This window comes from Equus quagga, chromosome 6, assembly GCF_021613505.1.
Source record: "Equus quagga isolate Etosha38 chromosome 6, UCLA_HA_Equagga_1.0, whole genome shotgun sequence".
In the NCBI taxonomy this organism is placed as follows: domain Eukaryota; kingdom Metazoa; phylum Chordata; class Mammalia; order Perissodactyla; family Equidae; genus Equus; species Equus quagga.
The window spans coordinates 134,880,189-134,900,246 of NC_060272.1; the positions used below are offsets into that span (position 1 = coordinate 134,880,189).

Sequence of the window (20,058 nt, forward strand, 5' to 3'; positions counted from 1 at the left end):
GGGGGGGATGAGTCAGTGTGGAGTGGGGGGGATGACTGAATGAACTGATGATCCAGTGGGTTTTTCCTCCTTATGCCCAACTCCAACATAGAAGAAAGTAAATCCTCCTTCTCTCTACTCTCAACAGCTCTTAAAAATTTCCATTCAATCAATCTATACACCTTTCTTGGAACTTCCCACCCCTGCCATCTTTGCCTTCAATTGTTGGCACATTCCAGTCTGGCATTCTTCCCACTTGGGCATTTTCTTCTTTAGAGATTATTCACATTCACAACCTGGTTTTTTCCCTCACAATTCTTCTTCCATACTTGTTTCTACACCAATACATGTTTTTCTTCAAACCGTGATATAACTCTATTTTTCTATTAGCACTTAATAGTAAGGAAAACAGCCTTAAGAGTGTAAACATTATGTAGTCTTGTTAATTAATATCAAATTAAAATGAATAATAGAGGCAATAATTAATCAATTAATGCAAATATAACAGTTAATTAAGATCAAAGTAAAAGGCAAATAAAAAGACATCCGTGTGATTCACCAAGTTTGCGAATCTCATTACACATGAAAATCAGAACCTCCAAAAATTGCATGTTTTCCCAGTACGTGGTAGGCTTCAACATATCTTTTTCACTAGGACATGCAGGTCTTTAGTGTAAGTATGAAACATCTGCAGAGCTATTGTGAGGAACTGCCAGGAATGGTGAGATTTTGGCTTGACCCTAAGAGCTGATGATCTCAAGCAGAACTGACTCCTGTCCTGAAGATGCTCCTGAGTAGGTGGGAGACTCCGTGGCAGGTACACAGGCAGACAACAGACAGAGTCGAGCTCAGGTGTCTGGCTGGACCAGATGAAAACGAAGATTCCAACCCTATGGAATCTATTTTCATCCAATAAGACTGAGACTCTGATGCATTTTTAAGTAAAATCATTGATTTTTATATAGAATTCTAGGCACAGATAGACACTCCTTCACAAACAAAATCCTTACAGCCATGGATTTAAATCTTGGCTCTGCAACTTACCCAACGTAGCAAATTACTTAACCTCCTTTAAAACTCACATTGTTGCTAAAGACTTAAAAAGGTAGTAGATGTAAAATGCTTAGAACATAGCAAGTGAAACAATGCTTGCTATTTTCATTATTATTTTGATTAAGGAAAACTACATTTTTTAAAGACACTATGTATTAAAGTCTTGATTTTTTTCCTTTAAAGAAGAAAATCAGAGTGATCATTTAGCTAGCTGTGGAAACTCACCTGTTATCTAAATATGATGAGTTTTCAACCCTAAGTCATTCAAAAATACTCACAAATATTTGGTAACTGAAATTATCTAAGATACTTCAAAAATCTTTTATTAACTTCTTCCATTTGATTCCAAAGCTTTGATAGGATTCTGAAAAATATTTATCCTCTAGAATTAGGAAATATTATTCCTTACATATTTAAATGCGCTACAAGACAATAAAACCACCTCCTAGAATTTACCTGTTCGACCAAGCCCTGCGTGACAATGGACAGCTACTTTTCCTTCTTGTAAGGCAAACGTCATCACCTTCACCATATCTAAGATGGTGGTAAGGGATGCTACACCATAATCTTTCCACCCGAAATTGTAGAAATAAACTGGACAATGAAAAAGAGAAAAAGAAAAAAAAATCAACATACAGGAAGAATACTTGCAAACACCTGAAGAAAGTGAGTGAATTCACGAAAAGTATAAAGATGTAAGGCACGCAGATCTCAATGGTTGTGTAGGCCTAAAATAACTGGCTTTCTACATTTTCAGTAAGTTTACCGTTAGCAGTTTTTAACGAAGTACACTCAATATTACTTAAGACATTTCCTGCTAAAACTCAGACAGAAAGAATTAAGGAAAAGCAGGATTGCAAATTAATAAAGCTAATGATCTATACCAAAATTACTCAGCTATGGAGGGAAAGCATGCAATCTTGTTTAAGCATGGAAATGTGTCTAAATGAATAATAAACAGTATAAGGTGGTACAGACAGATTTTCCACCTAATGGGAAAAAAAAGGTAGACACAAAGTTTTTAAAAACAAGTTCCAAAAATGGCACAGGTTGATCCTTTCCAGCCTGGTGTGAATGACACACACTTGGTGGATTCCTCCCAAAGCTCCTGTGACCGAGGAAGTTCTGGGATTGTCACATAAAGAATCCCTCATCCTACCCAGGGGCAGAACTGTGCAGCAATACAAGCATGAGTGAGTTCTGGGTTCCAACCCTGCTGTCATGTTTGAGCTGTGTGATCTTAGGCAAGTCAGAACTCACTAAGCCAGCGTGGCCTCATGTGTTAAGCAGAAACAACAACTACTATGTTACATGATTGCTTTAAGGATTAAATAAGACGACAGGTCTGGCATACTGTAATTAACGCAGGCATTATTTCCACGGGGTCTCCTCCGAAGAACCCTCCCACAAAAAAAGAAATCCTGTACTTTCCACAGCAATACCAAAGAAGAATGGCAGCATTGCTAAAAGTCAAAGTTAGCTCATCTTCACTTTTAGGAGCCCTACTACTATGCAGGAGGCATTTATTTCCACCACGTTTTTAACCTAAGAGCTGAGCAAAGTCTCTGAGTGCTGTCCTTGGTAACTCACAGAGAGGAGGATGGAAGGACTTACTGCCGGCCTCCATGAAAGCCTCAGGAAGGTACGTGAAGCCACTCTCCTGTTCCAGAGGGTTCCCACAGCTGGCATGCTCGCCAGGGCGCTGCAGGTTGATGATTGTTTTTATGCCACGTCTTAAAGGAAAGAGAAAAAAAATTAGTCACATTGGGAGATAGTGTTTTAAAAAATTAACCCTTTTTTGACATCAATAAACATTACTAATTTCCCTCAAAACTTTAATTTCTTATTTGAAATAGGCTCTTTGCTGCCCATTGTTACAATGAAAGCACTTTTCCATTTGAAGTCAAAAGCACTGGAAGAGAAAACACGAGGGGATTATTACAGCGGCACTTACGTCCGGAACTGCTCGATGATGCAGTACCTCTCGAGGAGCTCTGTGGACGGGCGAGCCATGGCCAGGATTTTATCAGTGACCCTACAGAGGGAGGAGGGACTGGTAAGACGCACAAAGCCCAGAACATCGCAGCTCTAAGGACTGAGAGAGAGAGCAAGCCCCTACTTATTCTATGATTTCAACAACTCTACAAGGTAAGAATCTTTTTAGACAAATCTGGCTTCAATTTTGCATCACAATTAGGTCTCTAAGAAACCCAAGCTTCTTAAATCCCTGGAAAAAATTCCAGGACATAAAGTATTTATGAACTCTGGCATAGCTTTTTCAAAGACTCTCATGAGATTCTACTGGACATGGAGAAACCTCAGCTGCTAGCAAAGGTAACAATTTGGGTTAGTTATCCAATGTTCCTGACCAAATGAGGAGGGCCAGTGGGGAGGCAGCCTTAGTTACCCTACTTTCTGCACCTGCCACCTAGTGTGCTAAGTGGGGGTAATAACGTCTGCCTTGCAGGGTTGGTGTGGGAATTCAATATGACGTGGATATAAAGTCTTGAATATAAATCATGGCATGTGGTTAATAAATGCTGAGTTATTGTAATTTAGCAAAAAATATGGGCTTTGGAGTCAGTCAGGCCTGGTTCCAAATGCTGGATTTTCTACTTTCTGGCTGTGTAGTAAATTACTTAGTCTCTCTGGACTTCAATTCCTTCATCAATAAAATGACATTAACAATGCCTGCTTCACAAGAATTTTACAAAGATGAGATAATAATTTGAAAGTGTCTAGCACAGTGCCTGGCTAGCAGCCAAATGGATGTTTACTGAGTATATAAATGGACAGCGGCCTAATAAAAGGCTGTCACTCTTATTAGGACTCTGGGCTCTGGATTGAATTTCTTGCCAGTGCGTGGTAAAAGATACATCAGGTGGTCTACCAGACGTTGTGGGTCACATGAACCTGAGAGGAATATCAGAGACATTAGATGAGCAGGGCAGGATCCAGAACGATATCACCCTCCTCCCCTGGGTAATGTCTGAATACCCCCCAAAGGTTTGGTACCCCCCAAAATGTAATAGTACTTAGTATAAGATGAGGAGAGATAAAACATGAAAGCAGCAGAGGTGAAAAAGACTCAGATGGTTTGGTCAATAACTAAAAATATAACCGTAACCTTAAGCTGCATGATTAGTAATTTACTTGTCCTGACCACACGTCAGGAATACTGTTTGCTTTTTCACAATACTCTTTAACAGAGATAGTGATGGACCAGAATATGATCTGTGGAGAACAACAGTGACAGTGGACCCCCAACTGTATCACTACACACGCACCCAGCAAATCCAATACGAAAACGCACAGGGTGCAAGTTAGATAAGCTGGTCGACAAACATCGAATTAGTAAATGGATTCTTGCTGTATAAAATTATTCACTACCAGAGTTCTTTACCTCCTAGTGTGTTTAAAATGTGATTTGGTTTATTTATCAGAATTCTTCAAACACCACTATATCAAAAAAAGTATACTTGCCCATTTACCATTACTAATAAAAAGCAGTATGATTCAATAAGGAATGAATTGCACTCACATAAACAATGCAAGCATCTTATATTGTCTACTGAACCAACAACTTGTACGACTTCTACTGAGGCAGCCTGGAAGTATATTTGCATGAAAATGTGTACTTTAATAAAGAATATAAGAAGAAAATAAAAATGAGGCTAAAGCTTACATGTATGAAACTGCAAAACTATATAAGTACCTCAAAATTTCTCAAATTTACAACTGAACATTTTAACAATTCTAGCAATTTCTGAAGTTTAAGAGCTATCTAGCTATCATTTCTTGAAGTATCTAGTTACCATTTCTTTAACATACTGTGCATACATCACTTCACTTAATTAAAAAAAAACCTGGGGCTGGCACAGTGGCATAGTGGTTAAGTTTGCATGCTCTGCTTCGGTGGCCCAGAATTCATGAGTTTGGATCCCAGGTGTGGACCTAGCACCACTCATCATGCCATGCTGTGGTGGTATCCCACATAAAATAGAGGAAGATTGGTACAGGTGTTAGCTCAGGGACAATCTTCCTCACAAAAAACAAAACAAAACAAAAAACAAAAAAGCCCCTATGGGGTTGGTTTTACTATTTCCATTTTACAGATGAGGAAAGTGAGGTTCAGAGTGCCTGTGTGAGCAGGTCAAGATCACAGCTCATCAAGCAGCAAGGCCAGGGAAGGGAGGTGAGATCCTCTGACTTCAAAACCCCATACTCCTCCTACAGCCCACTGCCTTCTGGCATCACATACATCTCCATTCCCTTCCCTAGTGAGCAGTAGGTATGAGCTACTGAAGGGACAGAATCACTTACCAGGATGAGTAGACCCCCTTAACGGCTTGCTCCTGCTCACTCCAGCGGGCTGGATTTTCATACTTGCATGCTCTGCCACCACACGCCATGGAGCAGGCCATGTGTCCAGGAATGACATGCCGTAAACGCTCTCCGACTTTCGTATACTTTGGTGTTGGACGCCCAGAACTTCCTAGAACATACAAGGCAGGCAAGATTCAAAATTCCACTCTCCAAACGGAACAGTACCATGGGAAACAGCTTCCATTTTCTCTCAGGATTGCACATAACGAGCCAGCGCTAACCCCCTTCATTTTGTCAGGAATACAACTGCTTCCTTTTCGTCTTCGTGAATCTCCTATATTAAAAGATAGAAAAGGCTTTCACACACAGTCATCTCCACATGTCACGTTGGTAATGAAGAGGAAGAAACTGTAAAAGGAGATCTTTTATAAGGGGTGAATTTTGTTCAAAAACTATTTTTAATGAAAAAACACAAAACATTCAATCATTTTATCTCCTATGACACGTCCACTAAAACTCTTGGCAAAACAGACAGTAAAAAGTATAATGGAGAATTAACTATCAAAATTTAAAAAGGAATACACACAGCACAGCCTCTTCACATTCCCTAAATTTAAACTCGAAGGTACAGCAATCTTTAAGAAGAAAAAGAACGTTTTACTTTTCCTCTCGGGGCAAGTTGGGTTTCTCTCAGCACCGCTGACAGAGGACACTGCCACCATCACCTGGAGAGAGGACGAGGAGAGCATCTTAGCGGCTGAGCTGCGCCGCCCCTGCTGCAGCCGCAGGACGGGGTCTGAGGTGGAGTGCCGGCGGCCCTGGAAGAAGGAGCTGAGGAAGGGCACGGCCGAGAGCCGCCGGGGCGGGTCCTGCATGGCGCTGGGCTTCCAGGAGGCCAGAGCTGGAGGCAGGAGATGTCAGCACCAGCCTGCTCTGTGGGGAAGTTACACTGACATGAGCATCGCTCTGCGTGATCTAACAGCCATTCAGGATAGGCTGACTTGTTTCCATAGTGACGAACAAAGAAACTACTGATTCCCACTCAGATTTGTACAGGCAAAATCTTGTATGAATGGATTACGTTTTGGATAGATTGCTCAAATACAGGGAAGAATAACATGTATTTTAAGTAGATTATACCTAAATTGCGACTACTCTATTTTGTTTCTCAAACACATTTAAAGATCTGACTGCTCAAAGAATTACATCTAAAATATTGTAATGAATTTAGAAAAATGTCTTTATGAAGCAAACACTGCTTTCTACACATATATATTTTTTTGGTGAAGAAGACTGGCCCTGAGCTAACATCTGTGGAAATCTTCTTCCGTTTTGTATGTGGGATGCCACCAAAGCATGGCTTGATGAACAGTGTGTAGCTTCTGTGAACCTGGGCTGCTGAAGTGGAGAGTGTGAACTTAACCACTATGCCACCAGGTCGGCCCCTATGCGTATATTAAAAGGTTTAAATTCTATTATTCTTTTCATATCTATTCTCTGAACACTTTGAAAAAAATTCTCTTTCTACTCCTCTCTAGAATAGGATACAAAAAAGTTAACTGTAATGGAGCAGGATATGCTAGATGCTTTATAACTTTAAAACATTATTCAATTTTTCAAAACCAAAAAACCCTGTATATTTTCTCGATAGAACTATTAAAGAAATACTTGGATAGAATAAATTAAATCACCTGTAAGGTTGACACATTAATCAGAAGACATTTACTTTCGTATTTTTATTTTCTGAATGTGAAAACCCAATTCTTGGCTATGCCTTTATTGGATAGTTACAGTAGCCATGCCTCTCAAAAACTCAAAAAGACACAATTCTGTGCCTTTTGTAGCCAAACAAGGGGAGGGGGGTGGAAAGAAGCTTCAGTAATGTCTTGGTGGATAGGAAGAAAATTCACTAAGTATCAGATTTTCTTAAGGAACTGGATGAGGGGGAGGCTGCAACTTGAGGATAAAGGATATAAAGAACAGAAACGCTAACAACTGCAGATTGTCCGCCTCCTCCCTTGTTAATGTCAGGCCGACCCCCCACCTTCTCAACCCCCACCGCTCTCTCTCCCTGTTTCTGTCTCTCCAAATGGCATTTCAGCCGTGTGCAGACAGAAACAACCTACTGCCATAGACAGGGCTCTTTTTTGTTTTGTTCTGTTTTATTTTAACGATTAATAATGTTTTAAGCAAGCTCCTTTTAAAATGCACCCCCCATCTCCCCAACTGAATGTACTCTGTCAAATAAGAGAGAGAAGCTCAGTTTGGTGCCCAAAGTCCTTCTCCGAGTGTAGCACTACGCCCTTGTTATCTCATATACAGCAATGGAGGAAGATTTTTTTAATGTAAACAATCCAGAAAGCACAGCTTCCACAGAGCTTTACAGGAGAGGAAAGGGTAGAAGGTGTGGCGTGTAAGGCAAGTTGGAACCTGACGGCAGAAGGCCTAAAGTGCTCAAATTGAGGGGTCCACCCGCGTCTGCTATCTGGGGAACTGGTGGCTGACTCAGTTTCTGAAAAGTCTCCCTGTGGAGGTTCAGGCCACTCCGCAGAGACAGGGCTGGAAGCCAAGGACTGGGGGCCTGCATGGGTGCGAGACAGTGTAGCAGCAGACAGATGGTGCCAGGACTTGGAGCCTAAGTGAACAGCAGCGAGCTACAGCAGCTATGAACACAGGAGCTGGTGAGAAGGCACAAGAGAAAACTCAGCAGGCAAGCTCCACCTGAGATGAAAGGCACGTGAGGCGGCAACTAGGAGGTCTCCGCCAGTGAGTGGGAGACACCTGAGGTCAGCAGCTCTAAGGACAACCACAGAGGAGAGTCCACGTGACTCTGCTCCCAAAGGTTCTGAAAATGAAAATGAATTTGATGAGGGCAAGACTTGTCTGGACGAAGCTAAGAAAGGGATGGTTTATGTACCATCTCAAGAACAGTTTCTGCTGTGAAATCTTAAGAACTGAGTTGACTTCAAATAATCACATAAGCATTGAGTGGACTCAGTTAGTAGACAGTCAGGGACCCCGAGTGCAGGTCTTCAGGGAGTGGAGCTGAGGCGCATGGGGGTCGGAAGGGTGGCTGCAGACCTCCTGCTCAGCACCTGCTTGGCAGGCTCATCTAGGGCTCCCACTGGTGCTGGGAAGCGCCTGGCAGTGGTCTGGCCCTGAAGTGGAGCTCTGCCCCGCTGTGGGCACAACAGACAGGGGCACAGGCCTCTACCCCTAGAAACATGAGAATCCCTCCATCCCCACTGCCTCATGCTCCAAACTATTCCTTGGCAAAATGCCCAATTCACCGCCAAATCCATTTTTAAAAACTAGTTTTAATTTTAAAAGATTTTTCCTTCTTCTCCCCAAAGCCCCCCAGTGCATGGCCATATATTCTGGTTGTAGGTCCTTCTGGCTGTGCTATGTGGGACACTACCTCAGCATGGCCCAATGAGCGGTGCCATGTCGCACCTAGGATCCGAACCAGTGAAACCCTGGGCCACCAAAGTGGAGCATGCAAACTCAACCACTTGGCCATGGGGCCAGCCCCTAAAACTAGTTTTTATTTATGCCAAATGGTTTTACAGTAGGGAAATGTACCTTCAGTCCCACCCTAATGCTCTAGACTCAGCTCCTTTCCCATCTTTGTCCACAGACTCGTGGATTTCCTGCACATTTATAATCACATTCAAATACACTTTTCCTGCTTTTTCTAAGCGGCATGGCAACATCTTCCCATTTTGCTTTAGTTTTCTTATAATTTTCGTTTAATGGATGCACAAGGATTACCGCACCTCAAGCTGATGCATCATAATTTACCTAATCTTTCCATAGCAGTTGGATATTTAAGCTATTAACAATGGTTTTATTTAAAAATAAGACAAACATTTTCAAGACTAGAACCTTTCATTTCTATGTTTCTCCTTCAGTAAACTCCCGAGGATTTTATGACTGGTGAGTAAAACAAATTTTCAAGGCTCATATTTTTATTTAGTTGAGTCTTTACATGTTTCAACAACCAAGTGTGAAGCAGCTGAAAGAGGGAATATTTTTAGCAACTCAATGCAGGTTTTTTCTGAGGCCAGAGAGAAACACAGCATTAAAAGAAGGATGGAGAGACGCCACTCTGACAGGCTGTGGTACCGACCTCCTCGACCTCAGAAATCTTCCATTTCCTTTCCTTGGGCTTCTTGGATCTAATCTTGACGAAACAGACACACCCAAACTGAGAGACAATCTACAAAATAACCGGCCTGTACTCTTCAGAGGTCCAGAGCATCAAGGGAAAGACTGAGTAACTTGTTCTAGAGTGAAGTGAAAGGGGCAGGACAACTAAATACAGCATGTAAGTCTGAATATTGTATGGTATGACTTTACCATGAGGAACAGGAAGATAATCAGTGAAGCTTGAGTGAGGTCTGAGGAATAGAGGGCAACTAGTAATGTATCAATAGTTATTTTCTGGTTTTGGGTCACTGTAGAAAATGTCTTTGTGTATGGGAAATATACACTAAGTTATTTGAAGTAATGGGGCAGCATGTCTGCAGCCTTTTCTCAAATGATTCAAGAAAAAATATTCTTTGCATTATACTTATTGCCTTTCTGTAAGTTTCAGATTGCCTCAAAATAAAAAGATTCTCTCCAAAAAAATTTTAAAATTAAAACTAAATTGTTCAACTGTGTTGCATGCTGCTCAGCAGTCACATAAGACGAAAACTATAAAAGAGGCCATCGGAGACCTTAGCAAGAACAATTTTCAGTGGACACTGGAACCCGAGATCAGAGTTAAATAGCTTGAGGAGGAGACAGGTGACAAGTGGAAATGACACATGCAGTCAGATTTGTTAGAAGTTTAGCTGTGAAGGAGAAGCAAGGACCCTCAGAAGAAGAGTAGGTATAGTGAAGGATCTGGAAACAATGACATATATTAGGAATGTTCGAAAAACCAAGATTTAGCCCAAATAGGGGCTAATAGGGGAGAGCTGATTTGGGCTGGGGAGGTGTTGGAGAAGTTCTGTCTTCAGATATTTGAAAACATTGCAAATCAAGGAGGTGCTTTTTATTTTCAGAGGGAAGAACTAGAACCACTGTTTACAGAGAAATGGATTTTGACTCAAAATTAGAAAATGTTTTGGGCCATCCAACAGTTGAATAGTCAGTTGCCTTTTGAGAAATGAGCCTCGTGACACAAAAAGTGGAAAACAAGAGTGGAAAGTTAGCATTCCAGCCCAGTTCCTAGAAGTGACTCTTTTATTGACTTAGGAGTGACTAGATGGACCTCCACCTCCCACTCCATTCTCGTGCCTAGTGTTGCAGGAGTTTGTTTAAATAGGAAGTTATTAGCCCTTTCTGAAATCTTGAGTATAAAAGGAAATTACCAGTTCTTGGGATTCCAGATCCGCTTAGGCTCTTTAGTGCTTTAACCACCCACATGTAGAAGTAAGGAGGTAAAGGCTGAGGCCTCATAGGTACCTTTTGGTAGGGTTCTTTGTTGTTTATGGTGCTTATCACAGTGTAGGTAATTTCACTTGTGCAGTGACAGTATCTCATTTGGTTCCTTCAGTATTATTCTGAATTTGGGTTGGTCTGATTGCCCACCAGCAAGAAAGCCATTGGCTGAAAAGGTTTTATGGGATGGAGCCTGGAGCGCAGCAGAGAGGGCTGTTGGAGAGGGGCCTTTCAGCTGCTTGGGGGAAGAAGGACAGAGGGTTGCTCATGGGGATTATCTTTGGTATTGTTTTCCTACTTTTTCTTGAAGCCTCTTTTTTTTTTTTTTTTTGGAAAAAAAACCAAAATTGCAAGGTTTTTTTTTTTTTTTTTACTGGAATCTCTATTCTATTCCATTACCTTATATGTCTGTCTTTCTGCCAGTGTCACACTGTTTTGATTACTGTAGCTTTGTAGTATGTTTTGAAATCAGGAAGAAAGTCCTCCAACTTTGTTCTTTTTCAAGATTATTTTGGCTATCTGGGGGTCCTTCAAGATTCCACATGAATTGTGGGGTGGATTTTTCTATTTCTGCAAAAAAAAGTCATCAGGATTTTGATAGGGACTGCATTGAGTCTGTAGATCCTCTTGGGTTGTGCTGACATCTTAACAATATTAAGTCTTCCAATCCTTGAACACAGGATGTCTTTCCATTTATTTAGATCTTCTTTAATTTCTTTAAACAATGTATTGTAGTTTTCAATGAGGCAAGCTGAGAATACTAGGGCCCTGGTTGCCCTCACTCCACCTCGTTTGTAGGTCAGAGGCTCCATGCTGATAAAAGCAAGCCAAGAAGACCAGAAGCTACTGCCTCAACTCAGCTTGCAGAGTAGGGGTTATCACTTAGAGAAGGGGGCTGCTGTCCTCGTCCCAAGCTCCAGAGCCATGCCTAGGACATTGTGCCCAGAGGGAAAAGGCAGACCTTAAAAACAGAGAACTCTGAAGCTCTTACCAAAGAAACTGTCTTTATTTCAAACACAGTGTTGGGAAGTTCAAGCCTAACAACATTCTCAAAAACAATGAAGGCTTTGGTGCTCAGCAATTAACAGGAGGCAGGTAGATTCATGAAAGCAACAAGGTAAACTGTAAATCAGCTGGCTTACTAGAAGGAATCAGACACAGAGACAACTAACAGCCCTCAAGGGTAGGAACAAAGATCACCTGAACTTAACTGGATCAAACTATAGAGCTATATATGCTCCAGGGCTTTATCAAAAAAAAGAGAGCGACCAGCAGGCAATTAGTGGAACCCAACAGCTGGGTGTAATAACAATTGAGGGAGACAGCTTAACAGGAAGATTAGTGAGAGAGAGGGAGAGAGAAAGAGAGCCTTGCCTCAACCACTGTCCCCCGGGTGACTGTGTGTGCATGCCCTAGGCTGCGCCCTCTGGGGAGTCACAGGGAGGCTTCCGACTGAAATGTCTAGTCAAGTCTCCAAACACACACACAAGCAAAAACAATCAAACAAGCCTGGAAGTGGGGGGGAGAGAATCAGCTTCCAGAGGTGTCATTAGGACTTCCTGTGAGAGAGCCCAGATATCAGATTTACAGACAGAGATTCAAAGGAGCCATTATAAATGTGTTCAAAGAATTAAAGGAAACCATGCTTAAAGAATTAAAGGAAGCTATAATGACAGTGTCTCATCAAAGAGACAGAAATTATAAAAAAGAAACAAATGGAAATTCAGAAGTTGAAAACTACAATAATAAATTCACTAGAGGGGCTTACCAGCTGATTTGATGTGGCAGAAGGAAGAATTAGATAACTGGGAGACAGATTGATAGAGATTATGCACTCTGAAGAACAGAAAATAAAGAATGAAGAAAAATGAACAGAGATTCAGAGAAACATGGGACACTACTAAAAGTTCCAACATACACATAACAGATGTACCAGGAGAGATGAGAAAGGAGCAGAAAAACATGTTAGAAGAAATAATGGCTTAAAACTTCCCATATGTGATGAAAAACATTAATCTACACATTCAAGAAGTTCAACACACTCCAAATAGGATAAACAGAAAGAGATACACACCAAGACATGTCATAGTAAAAATAGTGAAAGGCAAACAGAAAAAGAAAAATGATTCATTCCTCATGCACAAGGGACCCTCAATAAGATTTACTGCTGATTTCTCATCAGAAGCAATGGAGGCCAAAAAGCAAAGCGATGACATATTCAAAGCACTGAAAATTAAACACTGTCAGCCAAAAATCTTACATCCGGCAAGATTATCTTTCAAAACTGAAAGGGAAATAAAGACATTCCTAGATTAACAACAACAACAACAAAACCAGAGAGAATTTCTTGCTAGCAGACCCAGCTTACAAGAAATATTAAAGGAAGTTCTTCCTTCTGCCACATCAAATCAGCTGGTAAGCCCCTCTAGTGAACTTATTATTGTACTTTCCAACTTCTGAATTTCCATTTGCTTCTTATAAACAAGCAAGTGACCCAGACGTCAACGTGAATACACATGAAAAAAGAAAAGATGTGGGTAAATTACAAAAGAGTATAAAAGACTGTAATTACATAAGAATATAAGACTAAAAATGTGTTTTTGTTGTCTTCTGTGATTTAAAAAGAATTATACAAAACAATATATAAATAATTTGTATTGTTGAGCCTAAATACATAGAAATATATATGACAATAACAGCACAAAGGAGTGGGTGGGAGTAGAGTTGTATTAAAGTAAGGAAATGAGACAAGATGATGATTCAAATCTACAAGAACAAATGAGGAAAACCAGAAAGAGCAAAAAACAAAGTTAACATAACAAACTAGTATTCAGAATATAAAAAGAACTCTTATAACTGAACAATAAAAAGACAAATAACCCAATTTCAAAACTGGCAAAAGGGGCCAGCCTGGTGGTATAGTGGTTAAGTGCGTGTGCTCTGCTTTAGCAGCCCAGGGTTCACACGTTCAGATCCTGGGTGCAGACCTATGCACCACTCATCAAGCCACGCTGTGGTGGTGTCCCACATACCAAATAGAGGAAGACTGGTACAGATGTTAACTCAGGGCTCGTCTTCCTCAAGCTAAAAGAGGAAGACTGGCAATAGATGTTAGCTCAGGGCCAATCTTCCTCACCAAAAAGAAAAAGGGCAAAGGGTTTGAAAAGACAGTTCTCCCAAGAAGATATACAAATGGCAATAAGCATGAAAAGATATTCAATATCATTAGTCAGCAGGGAAATGTAAATCAAAACCACAGTTTGGCAGTTCCTCAAAATGTTAAACATTGAGTGACCATGTGACCCAGCAATTCCACTCCTAGGTATATACCTAAGAGCAATTAAAAATATGTCCACACAAAAACATGTCCACAAAAATTCATAAGAGCATTATTTATAGTAGCCAAAAGCAGAAACAACCTAAATGGATAAACAAAGTGAGCTATATCCATACAATGGAATATTATTCAGCAACAAAAAGCATGAAGTATTGATACATGCTACAACATGGATGAAACTTGAAAATATAACATGCTAAGTGAAAAAAGGCAGACACAAAACATGTTGTATTATTTTATTTATATGATATGTCCTGAACAGGCAAATTCATAGGGACAGAAGTAGATTAGTGGTTGCCAGGGACTAGGGAGAAGGTGGAATGGACAGCAAATTGGTACAGGATTTCTTTGTGATCTGATGAAAATGTTCTGGATTTAGACAGTGACTGATAATTTTACAGCTTTGTACATACACTAAAAACCACTGAATATTTGAAAAGGGTAAATGTTATGGTATGTGAATTTTATCTAAATAATAAAAAAAAAATGGGCAAGAGATTTGAATGGGCATTTCTCCAAAGAAGATACAGAAATGGCCCATAAGCACATAAAAGATGCACAGCATTACTAGTCATCAGGGAAATGCAAATCAAAACCACAATGAGACACCACTTCATATCCACTAGGATGACTACAATCAAAAAGTCAGATAACAACAAGTGTTAGCAAGGATGTGAAGAAATTAAAGTCCTCATAAACTGCTGGTGGGGATGCAAAATGGGACAACTACTTTGGAAAACAATCTGGCAGTTCCTCAAATGAAGAGAGTTGTCATATGACCCAAAAATTCTACTCTTAGGTATATACCCAAGAAAAAGGAAAACATATGTCCACACAAAAACTTACACACAAATGTTCAAAGCAGTAGTCCCCCCCTTATCTGCAGTTTTGCTTTCTGTGCTTTCAGTTACGCACGGTCAGCTGCAGTCTGAAAATATTAAATGGAAAATGTGCTATATCACAATGCCTATGTCATTCATCTCACTTCATCTCATCATGAAGGTGCTGTATCATCTCACATCAACACAAGAAGAACGGTGAGTACAGTACAATAAGGTATTGTAAGAGAGACCACATTTACATAACTTTTATTACAGTTTATTGTTATAATTGTCCCATTTTATTATTGTTGTTAATTTCTTATTATGCCTAATTTATAAATTAAACTTTATCATAGGTATGTATGTATAAGAAAAACACAGTATGTATAGGGTTTGGCTCTATCCGCAGTTTCAGGCATCCCTGGGGGTCTTGGAATGCACCTCCTGGAATAAGGGGGAACTACTGTATTACTCATAATAGCCAAAAAGTAGAAACAACACAAATATCCATCAACTGATGAATGCATTAAAAAAACGTGGTGTAAAGCAGGCTAGTTGGCACTCCTGTCCCTAGTATCAGTGGGGCCCAGTGGGGAGCTTAGCCTCCAACTCCACCTGGTACCTACGAGGAGAAAAGAATAGGTGGCACTATGCTCCCCACCTCCCCTTCCACTGATGTTCGCAGGGCCCAGCAGGGAAATGAGGTTCAGCTGCACCCTACAGCAACAAAGTGGGACAAATAACCCTTCATTTCCCCTTCCCAGATAGCTGTAGGGCCCAGTGGGGAGCTGATAATCCTTTTTCCCAGGGCTGATCTTACACCACCACTCAAAGGCAACATGACAGTTCAGGGCAGTCATGCACTTCTGCTGCAAAGGTGTCAATAGACTTACTGGGGAGTGGAAATTCTACCTCATTCATCTGCAAGGAGGTAGTGAAAGCAAGTGCTCCACTTTTGCTGGGGTGGTTTCAGCAAGGCTGAAAAGGAAGCTGGGCATACACATTCACCTGGTTCTTAAGCTACACTTCAACAGGGAAAACACCTACTAAAATAAGAAGAAATAGGGGGGCCAGCCGCATGGCCAAGTGGTTAAGTTCATGCACTCTGCTTTGGTGGCCCAGGGTTTCACTGGTTCAGATCCTGGGTGCAGACATGGCACCGCTCATCAGGCCATGCTGAGGCAGCGTCCCATATAGCACAACCAGAAGCACTCACAACTAGAATATACAACTATGTACCAGGGGGCTTTGGGGAGAAGAAGAAAAAGAAAAAGACTGGCAACAGATGTTAGCTCCGGTGCCAATCTTTAAAAAAAAAAAAAAAGACAATGATGACAACAGAGGATCCAAAATGTCTCCAATACAATCAAAAATCAGCTGATGAACCAAGAAAATCACAACTCAAATGAGAAGAGATGTCAAAATAGAGATAAATGATATGTTGAAGTTATCCAAAAGCTTTAAAGAAGCTATCCTAAAAATAATAAGTAATTATAAATTCTCTTGAAAAATGTATAAATAGAAATTCTCAGCAAAGAAGTAGAGGTTATTAAAAAAGAACTAAACAGAAATTACAGAACGGAAACAAACATAACCAAATTTAAAAACTCTGTGGACGGACTCAATAGTACAGTAGAGATGACAGAGAATACAATTAGCGACCTTGAGGACAGGTGAACAGAAATTATACAATCTGAACAATAGAGAGAGAAGAGACTAATAAAAATGAATAGATTCTCAGGGGCCTCTAGGATATTAACAAAAGAGCTAACCTTCATATCATTGAGTCCCAGAGGGGGAGCAGAAGAAGAGTGGGACTGAGAAAATATTCAAAGAAATAATGGCTGAAAATCTCCCTAATTTGAGGAAAGACATAAATCTACACATTCAAGAAGCTAAATGCACCTTAAATCGGACACACTGAAAGAAATCTATGCCAAGACGGATTACAAGAAAACTTCTGAAAACAAAACACAAAAAATCTTGAAAGCAACTAAAGAGAAATGATACAGTTATAGGAAAAGACCAACCTGAATGACAGCAGATTTCTCATCTAGAAGGATGAAGGCTGGAAGGAAGCAGCACATTTCAAGTTTTTTGAGAGCAAATAAATGTCAAATGCAAATTTTATATCTGGCAAAAATATTCTTCAAGAATAAAAGAGAGGAAAGATGTCAACAAAACAGAAGACTAGGCAGCTCCAAACACTCATCCCACTGCAGAAACATCAAAACACAAGCAGAAGCTGTCACAACCAACTCTGTCAGATCTCTAGAAAATGTTCAAAGATGTACAGCAACCAAGCAAATGCTGAATCAAGAAAAAGGCAACTTAAAAACGGGAGGAAAGCTCTGTGACAATTTCACATGTCCTTATCCCACTCTGTCCCCAGCTTGGAGGCAGTCTTGAAAATGGCAGCCCAACATTCCCAGTGTGGGACCCTGGTTCCAGGGGGAGCAGAGTAGACCTTAGTGGCAAATTACCATGTGTGTTTCTTCTGACCTGTCTGGGGGATAACTGAAGGACTGATGCAAGGTGCTCACTCAGGGCAGAAAAGTGAGGGATATTACTTGAAAATACTGTGTGATGAACAAAAATCTGCTGCCTCCTGGGGCAAAAGACTACTGCTGAGACACTGGAAAATGCTATGAAACATTTAAAGAAGAATGAATGCCAATTTTACACAATATCTTCCAGAAAAGAGAAGAAGAGGGAACATTCCCAAGCCCTTTTATGAGGCAAGGATTACTCTGTTACTAAAAGCAGACAAAGTACAAAAGAAGAAAGCTATAGTCCAATGTCTCTCCAGAACTTAAGCACCAAACCCTCAACAAAATATTAGCAAGCCAAATCCAGCAATGATTAAAAGGATTTAAGTACCACTACCAAGTGGGATTTATTGCAGGTATGTAAGGATGATTAAATACTCAAAAATCAATAAAATCCACCACTATCAACAGGCGAAAGACGAAAAATCATATGATTATTTTAACACAGAAAAAGCCTCTGGCAAACTCCAACATCCATTTACGACAAAGACATCTCAGCAAGTTAACAACAGAAGGAAACTAATTCAACTTGTTATAGAGCATCTACTGAAAACTTTTAACATCATACTGAAAGGTGAAAGACTGAATACTTTCTCCCTAAGATCAGAAAGAAGGCAAGGATATCTGCTCTCCATGACTCTCATTCTGCTTAGAAGTTCTAGGCCACTACAATAAGGCAAGAAAGAGAAATAATGGCATACAGGTTGTAAATGAAAGAAATAAAATTATCCTCATTTGCAGATTATACTGCTTAGCAGAAGTTCTAGGCCACTACAATAAGGTAAGAAAAAAAAGCAATGGCAGATAGATTGTAAATGAAAGAAATAAAACTATCCTTATTTGCAGACGTTATTGTTTATATAGAAAATCCCAAAGAATCTCCAAAAACCTCCTAGACCTTATAAGTGAGTTCAGCAACCACAATGGGATACCACTACACACCTACTAGAATGGCTAAAATAAATAATGACAACCCATAATGCTGGCAAGACTGCAGAGAAATTTGATCACTCGTATATTGCTTCTTGGCAGTTTCATATAAAACTAAACATGCAATTATCATGTGACTTAAGAAGTAGACTTTTGGCCATTTATCCTAGATTAATGAAAACTTATGCTCATACAAAAACCTGTACATGCATGTTCAGAACAGCTTTATTCATAATAGCCCCTAAAGGAAAACAACCCAGATGTCCTTCAACAAGTGAATGGACAAACACCCTATGGTACATCTACGTTGGGGAATGCTACTCAGCAATGAACAGAAATACACTGTAGATACACACAACCTGGATGAAATTCAAGGGAACTTTGCCAAGTGAAAAGAGCCACACTTAAATGTTATATGCTGTACGAGTTCATTTATATAACGCTCTTGAAATGAAAAAATTATAGAAATGGGGAACAGATCAGTGGTCATCAGGGGCCAGAGTCATGGGTTGAAGTGAGTGGCTAAAAGGGCAACAGGAGGGATCCTCGTAGTGATGGAACTGCCCTGTATTTTGACTGTAACAATGTCGATATCCTAGCTGTGATATTGTCCTGTAGTTTTGCAAGATGTTATAATTCGTGGAAAGTAAATAAAGGGTAAATGAAATCTTTCTGTATTATTTCTTGCAATTGCATGTGACTATACAATTATCTCAATATTTTAATTAAAAATGTATATATAATCAAAGAAAAAACAGCCATGAGGTGGGCCTAAGTGAGGGTCATTTAGCAGAGGTCAGGGCCAATGCAGGGAAGGTGACTAGTACAGAGTATAGTAATCGACCTGGCAGGGTGTTGGTCCTGTACGGAGAAAAGAGCTGAGTCAGGCAGTGAACAGGCAGGGCTGGGAGACTGATTATGAAAAGGAGGACTGAGTAAGTACGTAAACAAATCGGGGGTAATAACAGCCAGGTTTCTCATTCTTGGAGAAGGGAATTATAAGCATAAAATTGAGAAAAGCTAGAATGATGGTAAAGTGTTGGATTAGAACAGGAAGTACCAATATGGACTCATGGTTTTCAATACATACAGAGAGAAACAGAAATAAATATACATGTAAAAGTGGGTAGATGTATATGCATATAAATATTATAAATATTTAACACATATTAATATATTATATTTATTTTTAAATTATATTTATAATACTTATTATATTTATATATATTTTTATTATAATTATAATTATAATATAATATATTAACATATATTTCCCAGCTTTGTCTCGTAGGGAGCTTGGGAACTGAGACATTCCAGCATTAGTGAGCACATCTAGTAGTGGGCACATCTTGATTTCTAAACACCACTCCCCACTAAAAGGAACCTGGCTCCTTGGAGAAGAGGCTGATTCCAGGGCTGGGACAGGGAAAGTACAAGGCGAGACTGGAGTATCTTGCTGTGCCAGAAAGCAAGGAATGCAAGAACGATGGGCACATGTAAAAAGGATACAGCTGACAGCTCGAAGGGGCTCTTACTGGCAAAATATGGGACAATTTGAACATCAAAAGAAATGATAGTAAAAAATTATTTTCCATTGAACAAATCAGGAATTGATACTGAAATAAAGAAAAAA

General features: G+C 40.0%; 1 protein-coding gene across 4 annotated transcripts in view; it reads right to left on the minus strand.

Moving 5' to 3' along the window:
* Positions 1-20,058, minus strand: part of LOC124241371 (protein tyrosine phosphatase domain-containing protein 1-like) — a 69,930-nt gene that overhangs the window by 19,367 nt on the left and 30,505 nt on the right. For all 4 annotated transcript variants that reach the window (XM_046665109.1, XM_046665111.1, XM_046665108.1 and 1 more), the window contains 4 exons: positions 5,356-5,527; positions 2,987-3,067; positions 2,647-2,765; positions 1,489-1,626 (listed from right to left, as the gene is read on the minus strand). In XM_046665109.1, the coding sequence (XP_046521065.1) occupies positions 1,489-1,626; positions 2,647-2,765; positions 2,987-3,067; positions 5,356-5,527 (510 nt within the window). The remainder of the gene's footprint in view (positions 1-1,488; positions 1,627-2,646; positions 2,766-2,986; positions 3,068-5,355; positions 5,528-20,058) is intronic.